Below are 15,619 nucleotides of genomic sequence, written 5' to 3'. Positions count from 1 at the left end.
CATTAGAAAAAACCTGGGGGAAAAACCCTTGAAATTGGTGATAACATTAAAAATGTATATACTTCGATTATAATCGATAATCGTTCACCACAATCCTCTGATTGTGGATTTGGGTTCCGATTCCCAACACTACTCGATGACTTGGTTGACACATGTCATCAGTTCCCAATTGCGCAGATCGATGCTCATGCTGTTGATCACTGGATTGTCTGGTCCAGACTCGATTATTTACAGACCGCCACCATTTAGCTGGAATATTGCTTGGTGCTGCGTAAAACTAAACTCACTCACTCACTCACTCACTCTCATTCAGGCAGGTATATCAGTGGATGGGAATGGTCTTTTTACTGGTTACACTTCTTGGACGAGTTACCTTGTTTTGGCTTATCAAAGCAGTTGAGAGGGTGTATTCTTGTCCTTTTCTCTTTTGATAAATTTGTGTCAGCCGATATTTTCAGAAGTCATGGGATGTCACAGTCTTATTTTCAATTTATTACCCCAGTTGAACTCAATACTAACTGGAATTCATTTTCATGTGACTTTTAATGTGATGTTTCCTTGTTATGTAGGTTCTGGCTGAATACAAGCAGCGACCAGAATTTAACAACCTCCTACGTCGTTATGAAGAGAAGCCTGCTTGTGAAGGTCGCACTCTGGAAACCTTTCTCACATATCCTATGCATCAGGTAGAATTCATTTTTGTCTCAATATTTGTGCATATCACATAATGCAGTATTAGTAGTTCATTATATTCAATTGATTAACATGTCCCCAAGATGGATCTTTGGACAATTTCCACTGAAAAGTATCTAGGAAGATGTCTTTTTCTGGAAACTTGTATATGTAGCTTGTGTAACTTAATATTGTTTGTTTGTTTAGCACAGAACAGTTGTATTTACATCTACCACCTCTGTTTATTTTGGTTTAGTATAGTAAATGTATTCCAAAACAGGTGCAGAAACCAGAAAACATTGTTCAAGATTTTTTCCTTGAAATTTTCATGCAGTAAGTGCGTGTTTAAATCAAGATTTTCCAGCTGTCAAATTATTGTAAATGTACTGAACCACTTCCAGTGTTTCAAACAGTTCTTATTCAAAAGAAGTCCGCTGAGTAATTGACCTTCACTAGAGACCATATAATAGATTATATGGTCTCTGCCTTCACTAACAAGTCACCTTAGCTCATTATCAGGTCCATAACTAGATTTTCATGAAAATCATTTCATCAAAACATATAAATTCACCCTGTAAAAATAGTTCTGGTCATGATAGTGTCAATGCATAGATACAGTCTGGGGAACTAGCTCATTATTAAGACGAAGTATACATTGCCGAAGACAAAGGCATAGTTGAGTTCACAAGACATGGCAAACAAGTATACAAGAATGAGGTGAGCGGAGTTCCTGCTCAACCCCAGGGCGTTTCCTACGAGTGGCATTATCCTGCTCGTGGTTGTCCCTTCACAGACAGTCAGAATACCGGCCTGCTGACAGTATAGATGTGAGCATATATATACAGTTTTTGACAACAATGGACAGGCAACGACTCAACAATGGACAGATAGAAAAACAATAGCACTTCCTTGACCAGTTGATGTGATGGCAGACACGGCCAAGGGGGATGACCAATTAAGGCAATAAATGCCATATACAGTAATTAATGACAGTGACAGAGTGGTACAGGGTGGCTGACAAGACAATGTACACTGCGGTAGTGATAAGGATTAAGATTGCAGATTGAATAATTACAATTAGGTCACGCGTGGCTTGGCTGTCCTGAATAAGACGCTATAACAGTAGATAAAAGGATTCCACCAGGTTTGTAGATATCAAAATCACATTGTAATTATGAAATATAATCCAACAATAGTCATTTTAAACTCACGGATTGTGCTCTCTCTCTCTCATGATTGACAGCTGAGTGTAAACGAACTGTAAACTAAGTTTTCAGCTTCTCTTGTACCATTCGCCAAAACATGCTCCTCTACTCCAGATCCTGGACATTCTCAGCCTCTGTGAAGCATGCAGCATGCCTTCTGGCTGACCATGTGACACCCCAGTCTGATCATTCTCTTTCTTGTCATGCTGTTGAGCAGACGTGCTATTGAGCAGAGGTGCTATTGAGCAGACGTGCTATAAATGAAGTTAAAGAAATTCACTTTGAATCCCTAATTTCACCATGGGCAAAAACTTTTTTTTTCAAGGAAAAGAAAATATTGTCAACAATGTAAGAAGACCTCCTCTTTTGACCCACAATCGTCTTGCATCAGAGATGCAGTCTCTGCAGCGATTTAAATGACAAAGTTTGCTGAATATAAGAGTGTGGGGTCCTCACGCCAAACTTTTATTTGAGTGAAATTTTTAGATGCTTGTTTCGCCATGATGTAGACTCACCTGTATTGGTGTCCTATGAATCCACTGAAGTTCGTTCACCAAATATTGACAGTCCAGTATTAATGTTGTATAAACAACAACATTCTGTCTGCTTATTTGCAGACACATTTCCATTGCTACTTTTATCACCGGAGAATGCAACATGAGCCAGACAATCAGCAAAACACTAAAGTAATGCCAGAAATGCTTGGAAAATGCTTTTTGGCTTCAATATCAATATGAGGAATTTGACACAAGATAAAAGCACATATATATGATACATGTACGACTCTACCTAGTTGGATATTAAAGCTCAGATGAAAAAATACACTTGTGGGGTGACTTCACAGGAGGAAATTTTGACGTTTTTACAACATTCGTAAATATTCTAAGTACAAACTGTAGTTTTGAAATACAGACTATAATTATTCATATAGCCTCAATTAATTAAATTACATATATGATTGGCAACATGCGACTTGATATCTCTGCAGAACAATTAATTTCAAATTTATACCAGTATTGCATACTGGAGAAACAAAGGGGGAAACCTCCCCCTCAGCTATGACAGGGTTTACTATAGAATGTGTAAAGCCCTTAATGTGACATATAGTCAGGTTTACAAAGTTGTAAACAAATCAGTTACCTCAGGGGTCGTGTCAAAATCAAAACCAGGTAGGAAACACAAACTGGATAGTTTTGATAAGGGTGTCATACGCCGTGCAGTTTATAAACTGTGTGAACGCAAAATCCCACCGACGTGTGCTACAATACAAGATGAGATCAAAGATACAATAAATGTCTCGAAAACAACACTTATTGTAGCTCTGGTAGAAATAGGGTTCAGGTACACCAAAAGGGGTGATGACAGAGCTGTGTTTAGAGAAAAGTACTCAATCCTGTCCATGTGATCAGCTTATCTCAGAACAGTTGAAGAATGCCGCAATTTGGGGTTTCAAACTTGATGAAACCTGGTGTAATAAAAATCACTCAACCGATCGGATGTGGCTTCCTTCAGATTGTTCTAAGGCACCAGTGTTACCATCAGGCAAAGGTAGACGCCTGATCATCTTGCATGCTGGTACCCGTAGCAAGGGACTGATTGGGGGTTGTGACTTTGTTTTTGAGGCCAAGAAATCTGATGGTGATTACCATAGCAAAATGAATGGGCAGGTATTTTTGGATTGGTTCGAACATCAGCTTTTACCACAGCTGGATGAACCAAGCATTATCATTTTGGATAACGCCAGTTACCATAACCTGCGTGTCCCTGGTACCATCACGTCCACCATGAGCAATCTCAAGGCTCAGTTGCAGGATTTTCTCACTTCCTGTAACGTGCCTTACAGGCAATCACAAACAAAGCCCCAGCTCATGGAAAAAATCCGGCAGCACAAAAAGCCAATCCAGTACATCACTGATGAACTAGCTGCAAAACAAGGCCACTTAGTTCTGCGTACACCAGTACGGCACTGTGAGATCAGTCCCATTGAGCTGACATGGGGTAACTGTAAGAATTTTATTGCTTGCAATAATACCACATTCAAGCTTTCAGATGTTAAAGAGCTTGCATATGCGTTAGGGCGTCCCTATTTAATTTTGTGTTTCTCATCTCCCGCCGCCCGTAACAATCCCACCTGCCCATACATTATGAGCTGACTGTTAAGGAAACCTGAGAGCGCCAACACAATAAATGAAGACTGAAAGCCAGTGTGGAATTCAAATGAGCAGTGTGGATGGCGAGGACGGGAAACCGCACCGAAGCATGGAAAGCCCACACGGGCTAGCGAAGCATTTGCAGACCCGCACGGGTGTGCACAAGTTGGTCCGGCGTGGCATGGCAGCCCAACTGCTGGGAAAACTGAACACTCCCCCCGCGGAAGCAGCAGGTGGGAGCTTTGGGCTCCCGCTTTAACAGCGGGTACCGAGTATCCAGGTAGAGCAAGCAAGCAAGCTGTAATGTAGAGGTGCGGAGTCCCGCCGGTACCATGCCACACTGCACCAGTTTATTTACAACAGTGAAAAGTTACAAAGAAACCGACCTGACAAGATCTTACCGCACAAAGTCTTACCGGGTGGATGCAGCCTGATTGGGTGAGGGGCACCGACTGCAAGCAAAGCAAATTAAGAAACAAATGAAAGCAACATAGTCTGCCATTAAATTAACTGAGCTGATATAGATTTTCCATCGCATTTGCACTATTTCATCCATATTGCGATCAAACAAGTGAAAACGGGTAAGACAAAATTATTAATGATAACATAAATCATTGTGGAAGCGTTGTGAAAGGGATGGGGACAGGAGGGTGGGAAACGGACTTTTTATACAGCAGTTAGCCGGAGCATGTGAAGTGCTATTAAAAAGACGTGACGTAATGCCGGCGGATATTACGTGGCTCTAAGCTTAGCTGCACGTGAGGCAAGTTGGTGACGTAAGCGGAAGTGAATTCAAGTGCAGTAGTATATACAATGGGGGTTTTGGATCAAGTCCAACAAAAGCCTCTGCAAAGCCTTATTTACCAAATAAGGCTTTTGTTCAGGCCCCCCATTCCCCCTACTATAAAAAAGTTTGAGACGCCAGCGGGATACGAACTCCACATGTACACCTCACAACCCGCACCGGGGACATGGCTGAAGTGTGTCGGTTTAACGGGTCTATCCTGGGATTGCATCATCGCTTGATGCATCATCGCTTGAAGTGAATTCAAGTGCAGTAGTATATACAATGGGGGTTTTGGATCAAGTCCAACAAAAGCCTCTGCAAAGCCTTATTTACCAAATAAGGCTTTTGTTCAGGCCCCCCATTCCCCCTACTATAAAAAAGTTTGAGACGCCAGCGGGATACGAACTCCACATGTACACCTCACAACCCGCACCGGGGACATGGCTGAAGTGTGTCGGTTTAACGGGTCTATCCTGGGATTGCATCATCGCTCCACGTGCCGCTATGCCGTGTTGACTGGAGGTAACACTGTGCCGTACGGCACGATCAATAATTCCTGTCTAACGAGCCCTCTACCTGGCCCATCCCTCAAGTAGTACAAGTTAGGCTCGTCGGCTTTCAGGTCCACTTTATCTATGTTGTAAGTTTTGACTGACCATATAGGATCGGTGGCTCGCTTACGGCTATCACCCTCGTGTTCCCCCGGCTGGTATAGGTACCTCACTAGGGCCCTATCTGGTATCTGTTTCTCTTTCCCACGCAATGGAGCAGCCGACTCTGCCACTATTGATTTTAGTTTGATAGCGTGTGCCGGTTTCTTGCCGGTGAGACGGGTGGCTTCATGGTTGATTGCCGACACCACCTTGGGTAACCTCACGACCCATTCAGTCAATCGTTTTCCCGGGGTTGCCATCTCTCTCGCATACTGATGCCTGAATAAACGCTCAGCCAAAGTCCTATTGAATCTCTCAACTATGGCTTGGCTGCGATGGGCTCCTGCCGTGCCACGCCTGACCTTTGTATCGTGTTTGTCTAACAGGTGTGACACGACACCCATGAACTCCCGCCCGGGGTCAACTTGCAGCTCTGTTGGCCACGTCAGTGGACTGTGTTTGTATATGCGTTCGAATCCTCTGGCTACCTGGGCCGAATCTTTCACAGTCAAGGGTTCGGCTTCCTTGTAGCGACTGGCTACGTCCACTACGGTTAAGGCATACTTGTACCTCTTGTCGTGGGGTAGGAATGGTAGGTCTGCCTGGTGAACGCTATTGGGTATGTTAATACCAAACTTCCTTCTAGGCACGTAGCGTGGTGCCGGTAAATAGATCTGCCATAGGGCTTGTTTTTCAAGCCACGCTTTGGCCTCCTCCGGGGGTACTCGCGCCATTTTAGCCAGCTTATCTACAGCGCTAGCTCCTTTCCAGTACCCACGCGGGCTATAGTAAATAGCCTCAAACTTTCTCTGGTTCCGTGACATGTCGTCCCGACAGGGTATTTATTTATATCTATGTTCTTGGTTCAATTTTCTCATGTCCGTACGCGTACGTGTTTATCCCATCAATAGCTATCCAACGTTTAGTGTCCATCGGCGACAGGGACGTCTTGTTTATAGTCAGTCCGTATATCCTATGCCCATCACTTCTAAGTGTGTTCATTTTATGTCTAAAGGTACGGGTCTTGAACAGGGCTTCCTTGAATCTGGCGTGTTTGATGTGTTGTTTAACCACGTACTTCTTAACACCCTTAGCCTTCCGGATCTCACCATGGTCGGCTTTCAGTATGGAGTACATCTTAGGCCTCAAACCTATGTACTCGGCTATGGGCGTGCCAGCACACTCGTCCTTCATCTTACCTAGGACCTTTTTATTTACCGTGCTGTGTATGGCATGGTCCTTGGGGTAGTCGCTGGTGTCATACAAATCGAGGCGTTTTTTCATGTCCTCGTATTACGTCCTCGGTTCGAATCTCCATCAGCAGGGAATCCGTGTCAGTGTACAGCACTTCACACCTGTCTTCGTACTGTTTCTTAAGCTCGTTGTAGTAAAAGTCGTACATCAGGTGTTTGGATAAATCGAGGATGCTCATCCCCACGTAAACAGGCCAGTTGAATTTTATGTGGCTTTTCTTCATGTGTAGGGCAACCAGGTCGTCGGTGAATATCTTGCTACGGTTGAATGCCCGGACTGGCTATCAGTCTCCTGAGCTTGTCTTCCTCATTCGACCGAACCAGCTTCACGGTCACGCGTTTCCTCAGGTTCTCTATAGTCTTACCAAACACCGAGTTGTTCATGAGCTTATAAAGATTTTTCTCAAAGTCACTGGTGGCAAGCTTTCGGAGGTCTGTGTTCATTCTGATGTAGGGCTCCATCCATGGGCTCTGGTTGAACATGAGCACCCTGTGTATTTTGGTCAGCCTCATACCCAACGACAGGTACAGCTGTAGGTTGCGATAGTGAACTATGTACTTGGTCTTATTCATTAAGTTGGGCACGAGTTTTTCAACATCTGCCACCCGCCCACCTAACAAGTTATGTTGGTACTCAGACATCCAGTCTGGGTTAACCCTCATACGTTCGGGGGCCAGGGGGTAGCTGTTGTGTGATGTGTGTAATGCCTTGGGGTATTCCAAGTCAACCTCGAGGATATAACCTTTGTTCGAATCGTCCATGATGCTCATAACATCAATGGGTGACGCCCATTCGAATCCCCCTGTGGGTAGATACTGGCTCATGGCCCAGCCGTACAGATTGTTGGCGTCGAGGTAGAGAATATGATTAGTTGGCTTGCTCGGGTCGTAGCCCTTCACGTATTGATTATTTGCTTTCGCGTATCGTTTGGTTGCCATGGAGATCCCAACTCGCAAGCCTTTCTCAATGAATAGGTGCATGTCATAATCTGTAAGCAATTCCAACTTAACTCCGGTCTTTTTCAGCAAGGCATCCCACGACAGACCTGGGCTGGTGTAGTACCATGCGGGGTCGAGTTCATACTGCTTGAAACACGTCCGCCTAAACGTCTCAAACACGTCGGCTAACAGCAGTACATCTGTCCTCAAGTACAGGTCGTGATAGTCACCCAGATTCTTACAACCCAGTTTATTCCATACGTTAATAGCGTGTGAGTAATCGTCTTGGGATATTGCCGAGTCTGTAAGATTGCTGTAAAATTCTCTGATGGGGGGTAGTCTGGTCTCGGCGAAATTGGCCCAGCCATCCATGTACTCATAGGGGTACACACCCTTCCTCATCAGCAGGGGTCTAGTCTCGGCGTCTGTGTATCGATCGGTAATAGGGAAGGTATCATTGGCCTTGACCAGACTGTCGAGTGACGACAGTAGGAACTGAACCGAGTCGATGAACCTAAGGCCATTTAAGCTGAAGGAGATGTATCTCTCCATGTTGTTGGGGATACACGTTATATTACCGTTGATTTTCGCGATGGCCTGCATGATTAAATGAGAGTCGTACCCTCTCAAGTTGTGAAAGACAACGGGAATGTTTATTGTCTTGGGGTTGATTCTAAGCTTGAGGTTACACGCGTTGTGAGCGGCGCCTCTATACTTACCGGTTATGTGGCAGTGATCTCTCACCGAATCACCGTTAAGTGGTGAGTCACACACGTGACAATTAGTGCTACAGGCGTGAGCTAATCTGTCGGCTCGGGTCATACGCATGGGAGCGACTGTATACAGTGCGTTCCTAATAATTTTTTCTTCCTCCTGCAAACACTTTAGAAACCTTTCAGCCGCGTCGGGACCCCTATACACTACCGGAGCTTTCGTTTTCCCATCACACCGGACGACCACGTATCCAAACCCACAGGCTTCATGCTCTTGTGTTTTCTGTGTGAAGCTCTCACCTGTGGGTAGAGCATTGGGAGTCCCCCCAACAGCCCCACCGGCGGCAACCTCAACAGGTTTGACCAATGCTTCAAAGTCGGCGTATATGATATAAGGCACAGACATTTGGTTCTTGTGGTTACCGAATTTTAGGATATTGTCACCTTTCTTAGGCATGTCGACTCGTATAGCCGTCTGCCCCACACCTTGGCAATCCTCCCGGTGGGATTCTAATAAATCAGCTCGTGTGAAGCCATGTAGGCACCGTTCGCAGAAGTGGGTCTTTTCTCTGTGTGCCGATTGGTCATACAACAGCCTGCTAAAGTGTTTTATCCACGCGTAGTGGTACTTGTCACCTCCCTGGATCATGAATATATTGATAACGCGAGGGGGGTTCCCCCCCTGTCCCCCCAACAGTTGGGGTTTCCCCAACGATGGGCTTACTCTGTGTACTATTGTTGTGTTACCTTCGTGCCCAAAGACATTTATAGCTATATTATTCTGTTTTTCTATTTTAGTGATCTGGGATATGGGGGTGGGTTCATCTATACCATCCCAGTTGAGCCCATCGTCTTGGGGATAACTAGAAGGCCTGTTCGAATTAGTGTCAGCTGGAAACAAGGCTGACCTGATAGCTAACCTCAGGCAATCGTCTCCTCTATTCCTGATGTTGACCATGGCATGTTTTTTCCTATAGTAGGGGGGCAAGTCTAGGTATGACCCGCCTCTGAACGGCACGTAGTTAGCTATGTCTAGATATCGATTGATGCGTCTATGGTCTCTATATGGGTCACGACCTCTTGCCTACCTCTGAAGTAAGGCTGAACGTACTCAGTGACCCCTCCCCCCACGTTCTTATCGAGTGACATTTTCATTGTGATCTGAAATTTGATACTTCCCAGACTGTTTAGTTCCTGGTTTATTTTATCAGCTATCAGAGGCTTGATATCTGTGATGTCTATATTCCTATCAACATGCATGCGCCAGCCTCTCAAATAGTTGCCTACAGCGCGCTCAGTGCGCACGAACTGTAGGTCAATAGCTCTATTCTGCCGTAATAGTTCTACAAGCTGTGGTTTCCTCATACGGGAATACCCACCTAAACCCAAATCACGTACCTCGGCTTTTAATTGTTTTACAGTGGGAGGTTTTGCTACGGGGGCATGTGATAACAATGCGATTAACCCGGCTCTCCCCAGGTTTGAATAACCCGTGAATCCAAGCTGTTTTGCTTGAGCTTTTAATTGTTTTACCGTAGGAGGGGCTTGTATGTTAAGTAATCTCAACAAGGCTGGCTTCCTCATTCGAGAATACCCGATTACGCCTCTCTGTCTCGCGACCTGCTTAAGGTCGCGGATAGTAGCCATAGTTGCACACACCTAAGAATATCAATCTCTAATTGGGCTGCCATAAAGGTAAAAAATCATAAAATCACTAGATGAGCCGTTTCAATCCAGTACTTACACTGTTGGATATAGTATTCCTTGAAGTTGCACATGTATTCCTGTATACTTGTAAAACAATTTATCTGGTATTGAGTCGTGATGTCCCGCCCACATGTGAAGGGGTGAGTATACTTAACCCCCTCCTTAATCCATGCCACTTCCAATATGACCTGAAATCTGAAGCGTCCCCATAAGTTCAGTTCATCTTTGAGTATGTTTTTGACCAGAGATTCGATGTCCCTGGGGTCAATTTCCACAAACATAGTTATACCTAGGTGTTCACAGGCTCTAAATGGGGGTCTATCTTGAGGAGGCGCCTACGTTCTTTTATGTAGGCCTTTTTATTCTCGTAGATGAGATGATGTCTGACTACGTTCGCCCCATGAGCTTTACATAGGCAGTAGTGCCCTTTAACCCCTATACCACACACAGAACACGTGTAGTTAGGACTTCCCATGTGGAAACAACAGTACCCCTCAGTCCTGCATCTCCTATCACAGGCTTTTTTCTTCCCCATAAGTATGTATTCGCATCGGTATGGAGCAGGTCTCATGTTTAGCATACTTATATGAGTATTTAGTCTAATTGTTTCGCAACCAACGCAGTCGCTGCTATACCCAGCGCTATGAAGACCAGTTCACGGTCCATTTGCCCCTTGGATGGTGTGTAGTACTGAGCGAGTGTGGGCTTATTGAGTGGTTGCAACCGTTTACCAGTTAGTAAGTAGTATTCTCTCGCTGCGTCATCGACATCGTGGAATGTTTGAACGGCATGGTTTTCACGCCTGAGTTGTTCGTTAATGTAATCGATCCTCTGGAGGCGTTTTTAGCCGCATCAGCCTGTGCCGCCTGTAATTTCTCAATAGCGCGAGGTTATGTCGCCTCCTTTCTTCCTGTATTTCAGCCGCGCGTGACTCTCGTAGTTTCGAGAAGAGGAGATTACTCCCGAAAATGCTAGGGCATTTACTAACGCACCACCGACCATCATGGCAATCGTAGCCATCCTATATTTACTTCATAATATTTTCAGGTAGTATCCCTTGTTTTACTAGGATGTCTTTGTAGCCATCGCCATACCAAGGTTCATTATGAGCATACCCATATCCTGCAGGTTGAAATCTAGCTTGATAGTCGGTTGTTTAAGCACCATTTTGGTCAACCGAGCGTATCCTACGGCTAGACTGGCGACCACTGTGGCGTGGTATGCGTCGCTGACGAACGTTTTCCCCTCAGACATTATGTATATGATATAAAAATATTAAATTATAACATGATATGTGGGTTGACCTCTAATTGCGGGGGTTTCTCCCCGGGATCCCTGGGATCCCTGTGTCGTGTATATAACCATGAGATAGCCACGGCAGCAGTTACGCCTACAACCAACAAGAGTCGAGTCGGGTGAGTCACCGTGATAATTTTATGTTGGTTACACCACCTTTTTTTACCGGCAGCTACTCTCTTAGGATTATTCTGCCTGGTTACTGTGGGTGGGTTCACCTCGGGAGGGTTCACCTCCAGTTGGGGTTTCCCCGTCTCCTCTGAAGGGGTCTGGGTCTCCCCCCTGTGGGTTTCCCCCAGGTGTGGTGTCTCCTCCTGTGCAGCATCCATCTATACTATTATTATTATTTTTCCTCTCAAATTGACAATACTTTGCCGTGATAATCGCCGCCGTCACCGGGGCTAACAACATACCATATTTATGGTACAGCTCGCAGCTGATAGAGCTCAAGGCGTGTTCGATAAAAGGGTCTTTCTCGAGGTCCTCCCACAGGTAAAGTCGGCGCTCCGGGGGGATGGGAAGGAAGTACGACGCAATACCAGTGTATATCTGGGTCATAGCCGATCCTATTGTCTTTGTCATCTCTGCCCCGAGCCGGGACTCGTATCTAGCGTACAGCTTATCGATTTCTTCGGCTGACATTTTGTGAATTTTATCGGGAGTGTAGTCCCCAAAGTAATGTTTGGCTTTGCCGCCAACAGCCAACGCCACCAGTTTCTCTCGCTTGTCATCATCCACTGGCACCAACAGTTGCTCTAACAATTCCTCACACTCCATCTTATAATGTAACAAGTAAGTTTTAATTTTAACAATATAATACTCTATGCAAGCAAAACACAGAGAAATGAAGGTTAAGTTGCACACGACGAACACTTCAAATACCATAGCTACTAAAGCTAAGTTTTACTTAGCATTGCTAAGCTTTGCTTAGCTTTTACTTAGCATTGCTTAGCTTTGCTTAGCTTTTACTTAGCATTGCTTAGCTTTGCTTAGCTAAACACCCTATAAGCCACGGGTTGGTCGGTCTTGAGAACGAGCTTAGCATGTTTAGTTTCAGCGAGCTGTTTCTTCACACGTTCCCTATCATGTTTGCTCATCACATCGTTCTCTCTCAAACACTCTTCGAACGAATCCCTGTCCTTGCAGTGGAATAAGGCCACCCATCGCGTCTGCTCCCTGAGGTCTTTCAACACCGAGTTGAACTTCTGCGTTAGCACCCAGACGCTGTGATTTGCGTGCCGACCTGAGAAGGCCAGGTACGAGAGCATATCTCTCTTTTTTGTTATCTCGCGATTAGCGCTGCAGTCATCCAGTATGAACAACGTCGACTCCCCTTTAAATTTCTCATGAAGAGCTTTCAACCAGTCCTGCAGACGTGTTCCCGGGTCGACTTTGTGTACGTCCGGGTCCGTCATCACCCAAGGTCTTTCCGTGTACGTTTTATTCATGCTCAGAGTAGGGCACATGATAACGATGTTGTTGAACACATCCTTGTAGTAACCCTCCAACATATCCAGCACGAAAACGGTCTTCCCACAGCCAGTCTGCCCACACACTATGGCGCAGTGTGGGTCGCGGGGTAAATCAGTAGGCAGTGGCTTGCCGGCAGGCAAATCAGTAGATGGCTTGCACGAATCTCCCATTGTCTATATTAAGTTGCGCGTCCATAATCACGTACAGATATAATTTCAACTTGCCCGCGGGTTGAGCCTTCTTGGTAATCTGGATTGTTATCCCCTCGCTGCCGTTGTCGATGCGGCGACCGCTACCGTGCAGTTTATCGTCATCCGTGGATCGCATGTCCAACCACAACGCGTACTTGGTGGTCAGGTACTCACCGATCTTCACGGAGGATAGGTCCAGGTCTTTGGTTATGTATGGGTGTTATTTGATGGCCGGTAGCTTATTTATCTCATCCCACTGCTGGTATGCCCTCATGCCATGACTGAACAGCTGGTTGGGCACGCCCTCGATGGTCACTTCCACCTTTTCAATCTGGGGGTTGAAAAACTTCTCGCTGTCCCTTCGGAACGGCTTGTAATCCTCCACGGGGGACGACCAGGATGCCTTTGATCGATCGCGCCGGCACGTTCAGGTTGATATTCCACACAGTGTCGCTGTTATTTCGCACGACTGATCTATGCCTCAGTATGCGATCGTACAGGATGGCCACCTTCCCCGAGTACTGGCTTCGAACCTGCCTGGCCAGCTCTGGGCTAGTGACCATGTCGAACTCTAGAGAGATGTTATCTATGGTGTAACTGGCCTCATCACCGTTCGGCGTACGCACTACTTTGCTGTAGTCGTTAAACGTTAGCTCGTATTCAAGCCTATCACCCAGCTCGGCCTGGTAAAACGGCGCGTGTTCCGTGAGCGCAGAACCTGTTCCCGTACGCTTGGGCGATGGCCTTTTCACCGTCCGTGATCTTGTCTAACTGGTCTTGCGTGAAGCCATACCCCACGCGCAACCGGGTCGATTTGCTAATACCTTGGTACACGTCATTGACGCGTTCTCCCTCAGTTTTCCATAGGTCCCGGTAGCAGTGAAACACGTCGCTGTCGTCGATGCTCAGCACCTCATTACCGCTGATCTTGATGGTTGTTTTCTTGATAATGGCTCGACCTACGTTCCGCACTAGCTCGCGTTTGTCGTTGGTGGAGGCCAACGTGAGGTTGAACGCCACTCGAACCGTGCCTGGTACGATAAGGTCATTCTCACCAAGGTTTGGGAATCTAACCAGCAGCGTTTGGTTTTGGTCTATCTTGCTGGGATTGTTGGTGATGGTCACCGACTGGCGCACGGCTCTGACGCCTAGAGGCTCTCTTGATCTTCTGAAAGGATCTAGTTTTCTACCATACATTGTTATATAAATGAAATATATAAGTCTTAATACTAAATAATGGCTGAATACATACCTATGGATGATATGTGGGATGATAGTGCCCAGGCATTCGAGGATGACACCACATTCTCGCAAGGCAACGAACTCGTGAAGCAGGCCGTCACCGGGTTTTACGATGGTTTAAAAGGGGATAAAAATTACGTAGAGCCGTGGGGGCGAGATTATTCCAAGTTTTTTGTCGATGACAATGGCACGCTGCCACTGAAGGGTCGCCCGGAGATCGATCTCATGAATAAGCGCACGAGAGAACCGCTTGCCTTATCAACACTCGGCAGTCGCCATGGGAGTGACTTTATCCGCGATGAACTAGGCTTCATAGATTACGTGGGCGCACGGCCTAAAGCCCTTCCCCTTCAAGATCTGCAAGACATCAGGGGCGCCACATCGGATCAAGACATGACTGATAACATTGAAAAGCTGTTGGCCACCTACCATGACAAACCCTTACCCGGGTTCGGGAACTGCGTGGGCTGGACATGGCCATGCAAACCATTCGTGGACATCTCGTGAATAACACGGCCAAACTGGACGCGATAGACGACCACATCGCCCATGAAAAGGCCAAACTCAGTGAAACGGAGGACGAGTCTCTGAAAGCCACCATCGAGGAACGAATACGTAATTTGGAAGAGGAAAGGAAGACCCGGCTGGAAACGGCATCCTCCTTCCGAGACCAGCTTCGATCCCAGGTCAGCCGTGCGCGGGAAACCGTTGATCGAGTCCTCTACCAAGACACCACGTTAGCTGACAGGATTCGGATCCTGTTCCGGGAGCAAGGGATCACCATCGCCAGCATTCTGACTGCTTTGGGATTCATCATATCAACCCTGGTGGTGTCATTAACGCCTGCAGGCGGCGGTGGTGGGGGTACCCCACTGGTGGCGGGGGCGTCAAATCCTGGATAAAAAAACTCGGGGAGGCCCTGGCTAAACTGGCTGGTAAGGCCGCCGAAGCCCTGCCCGGCATCCTGGGTAGCATCGCCTCGTGGTTGCTGGGTGCTTTAGCTAAAACTGCCACGTGGCTTAGTCAAAACCTGTGGGCAGCCATCGTCGCCGTGGCGGGTTTGGTGTACGTAGCGGCTAAGGAATTTTTAACCAAATAAGTCCCAAAGCTACCCCACCAACCACCAGGGCTGTTTTACGGTCGATGTGCTGCTGTGTGTGTGGCCCCACAGGGGGTGACCCCACAGGGGCTGTTGGTTGAACCCTAGGCTCGGGGGGTGGCGCCACTATACCCGTTTCACTGGTCGTGGGTGGTGGGACGTGGGGGGTGTTAACATCGAGGTTGACGCCCAACTTTTGGTCCGCCGTGGCTATGACTATTTCGTTGTTGTAGCCCACC

At 46.5% G+C, this 15,619-nt stretch overlaps 1 protein-coding gene across 1 annotated transcript in view; it reads left to right on the top strand.

Moving 5' to 3' along the window:
* The window catches only part of LOC124284672 (ras-specific guanine nucleotide-releasing factor 1-like), a 1,084,942-nt gene that overhangs the window by 103,868 nt on the left and 965,455 nt on the right, over positions 1–15,619 (top strand). The window contains exon 4 of the mRNA XM_046720776.1: positions 570–686. Coding sequence (XP_046576732.1) covers positions 570–686 — 117 coding nt within the window. The remainder of the gene's footprint in view (positions 1–569; positions 687–15,619) is intronic.

This window comes from Haliotis rubra, unplaced genomic scaffold (genome assembly GCF_003918875.1).
Source record: "Haliotis rubra isolate DU_JTF1 unplaced genomic scaffold, ASM391887v1 Scf341, whole genome shotgun sequence".
In the NCBI taxonomy this organism is placed as follows: Eukaryota; Metazoa; Mollusca; class Gastropoda; order Lepetellida; family Haliotidae; genus Haliotis; species Haliotis rubra.
This window is presented reverse-complemented; position numbering and strand designations above follow the sequence as displayed.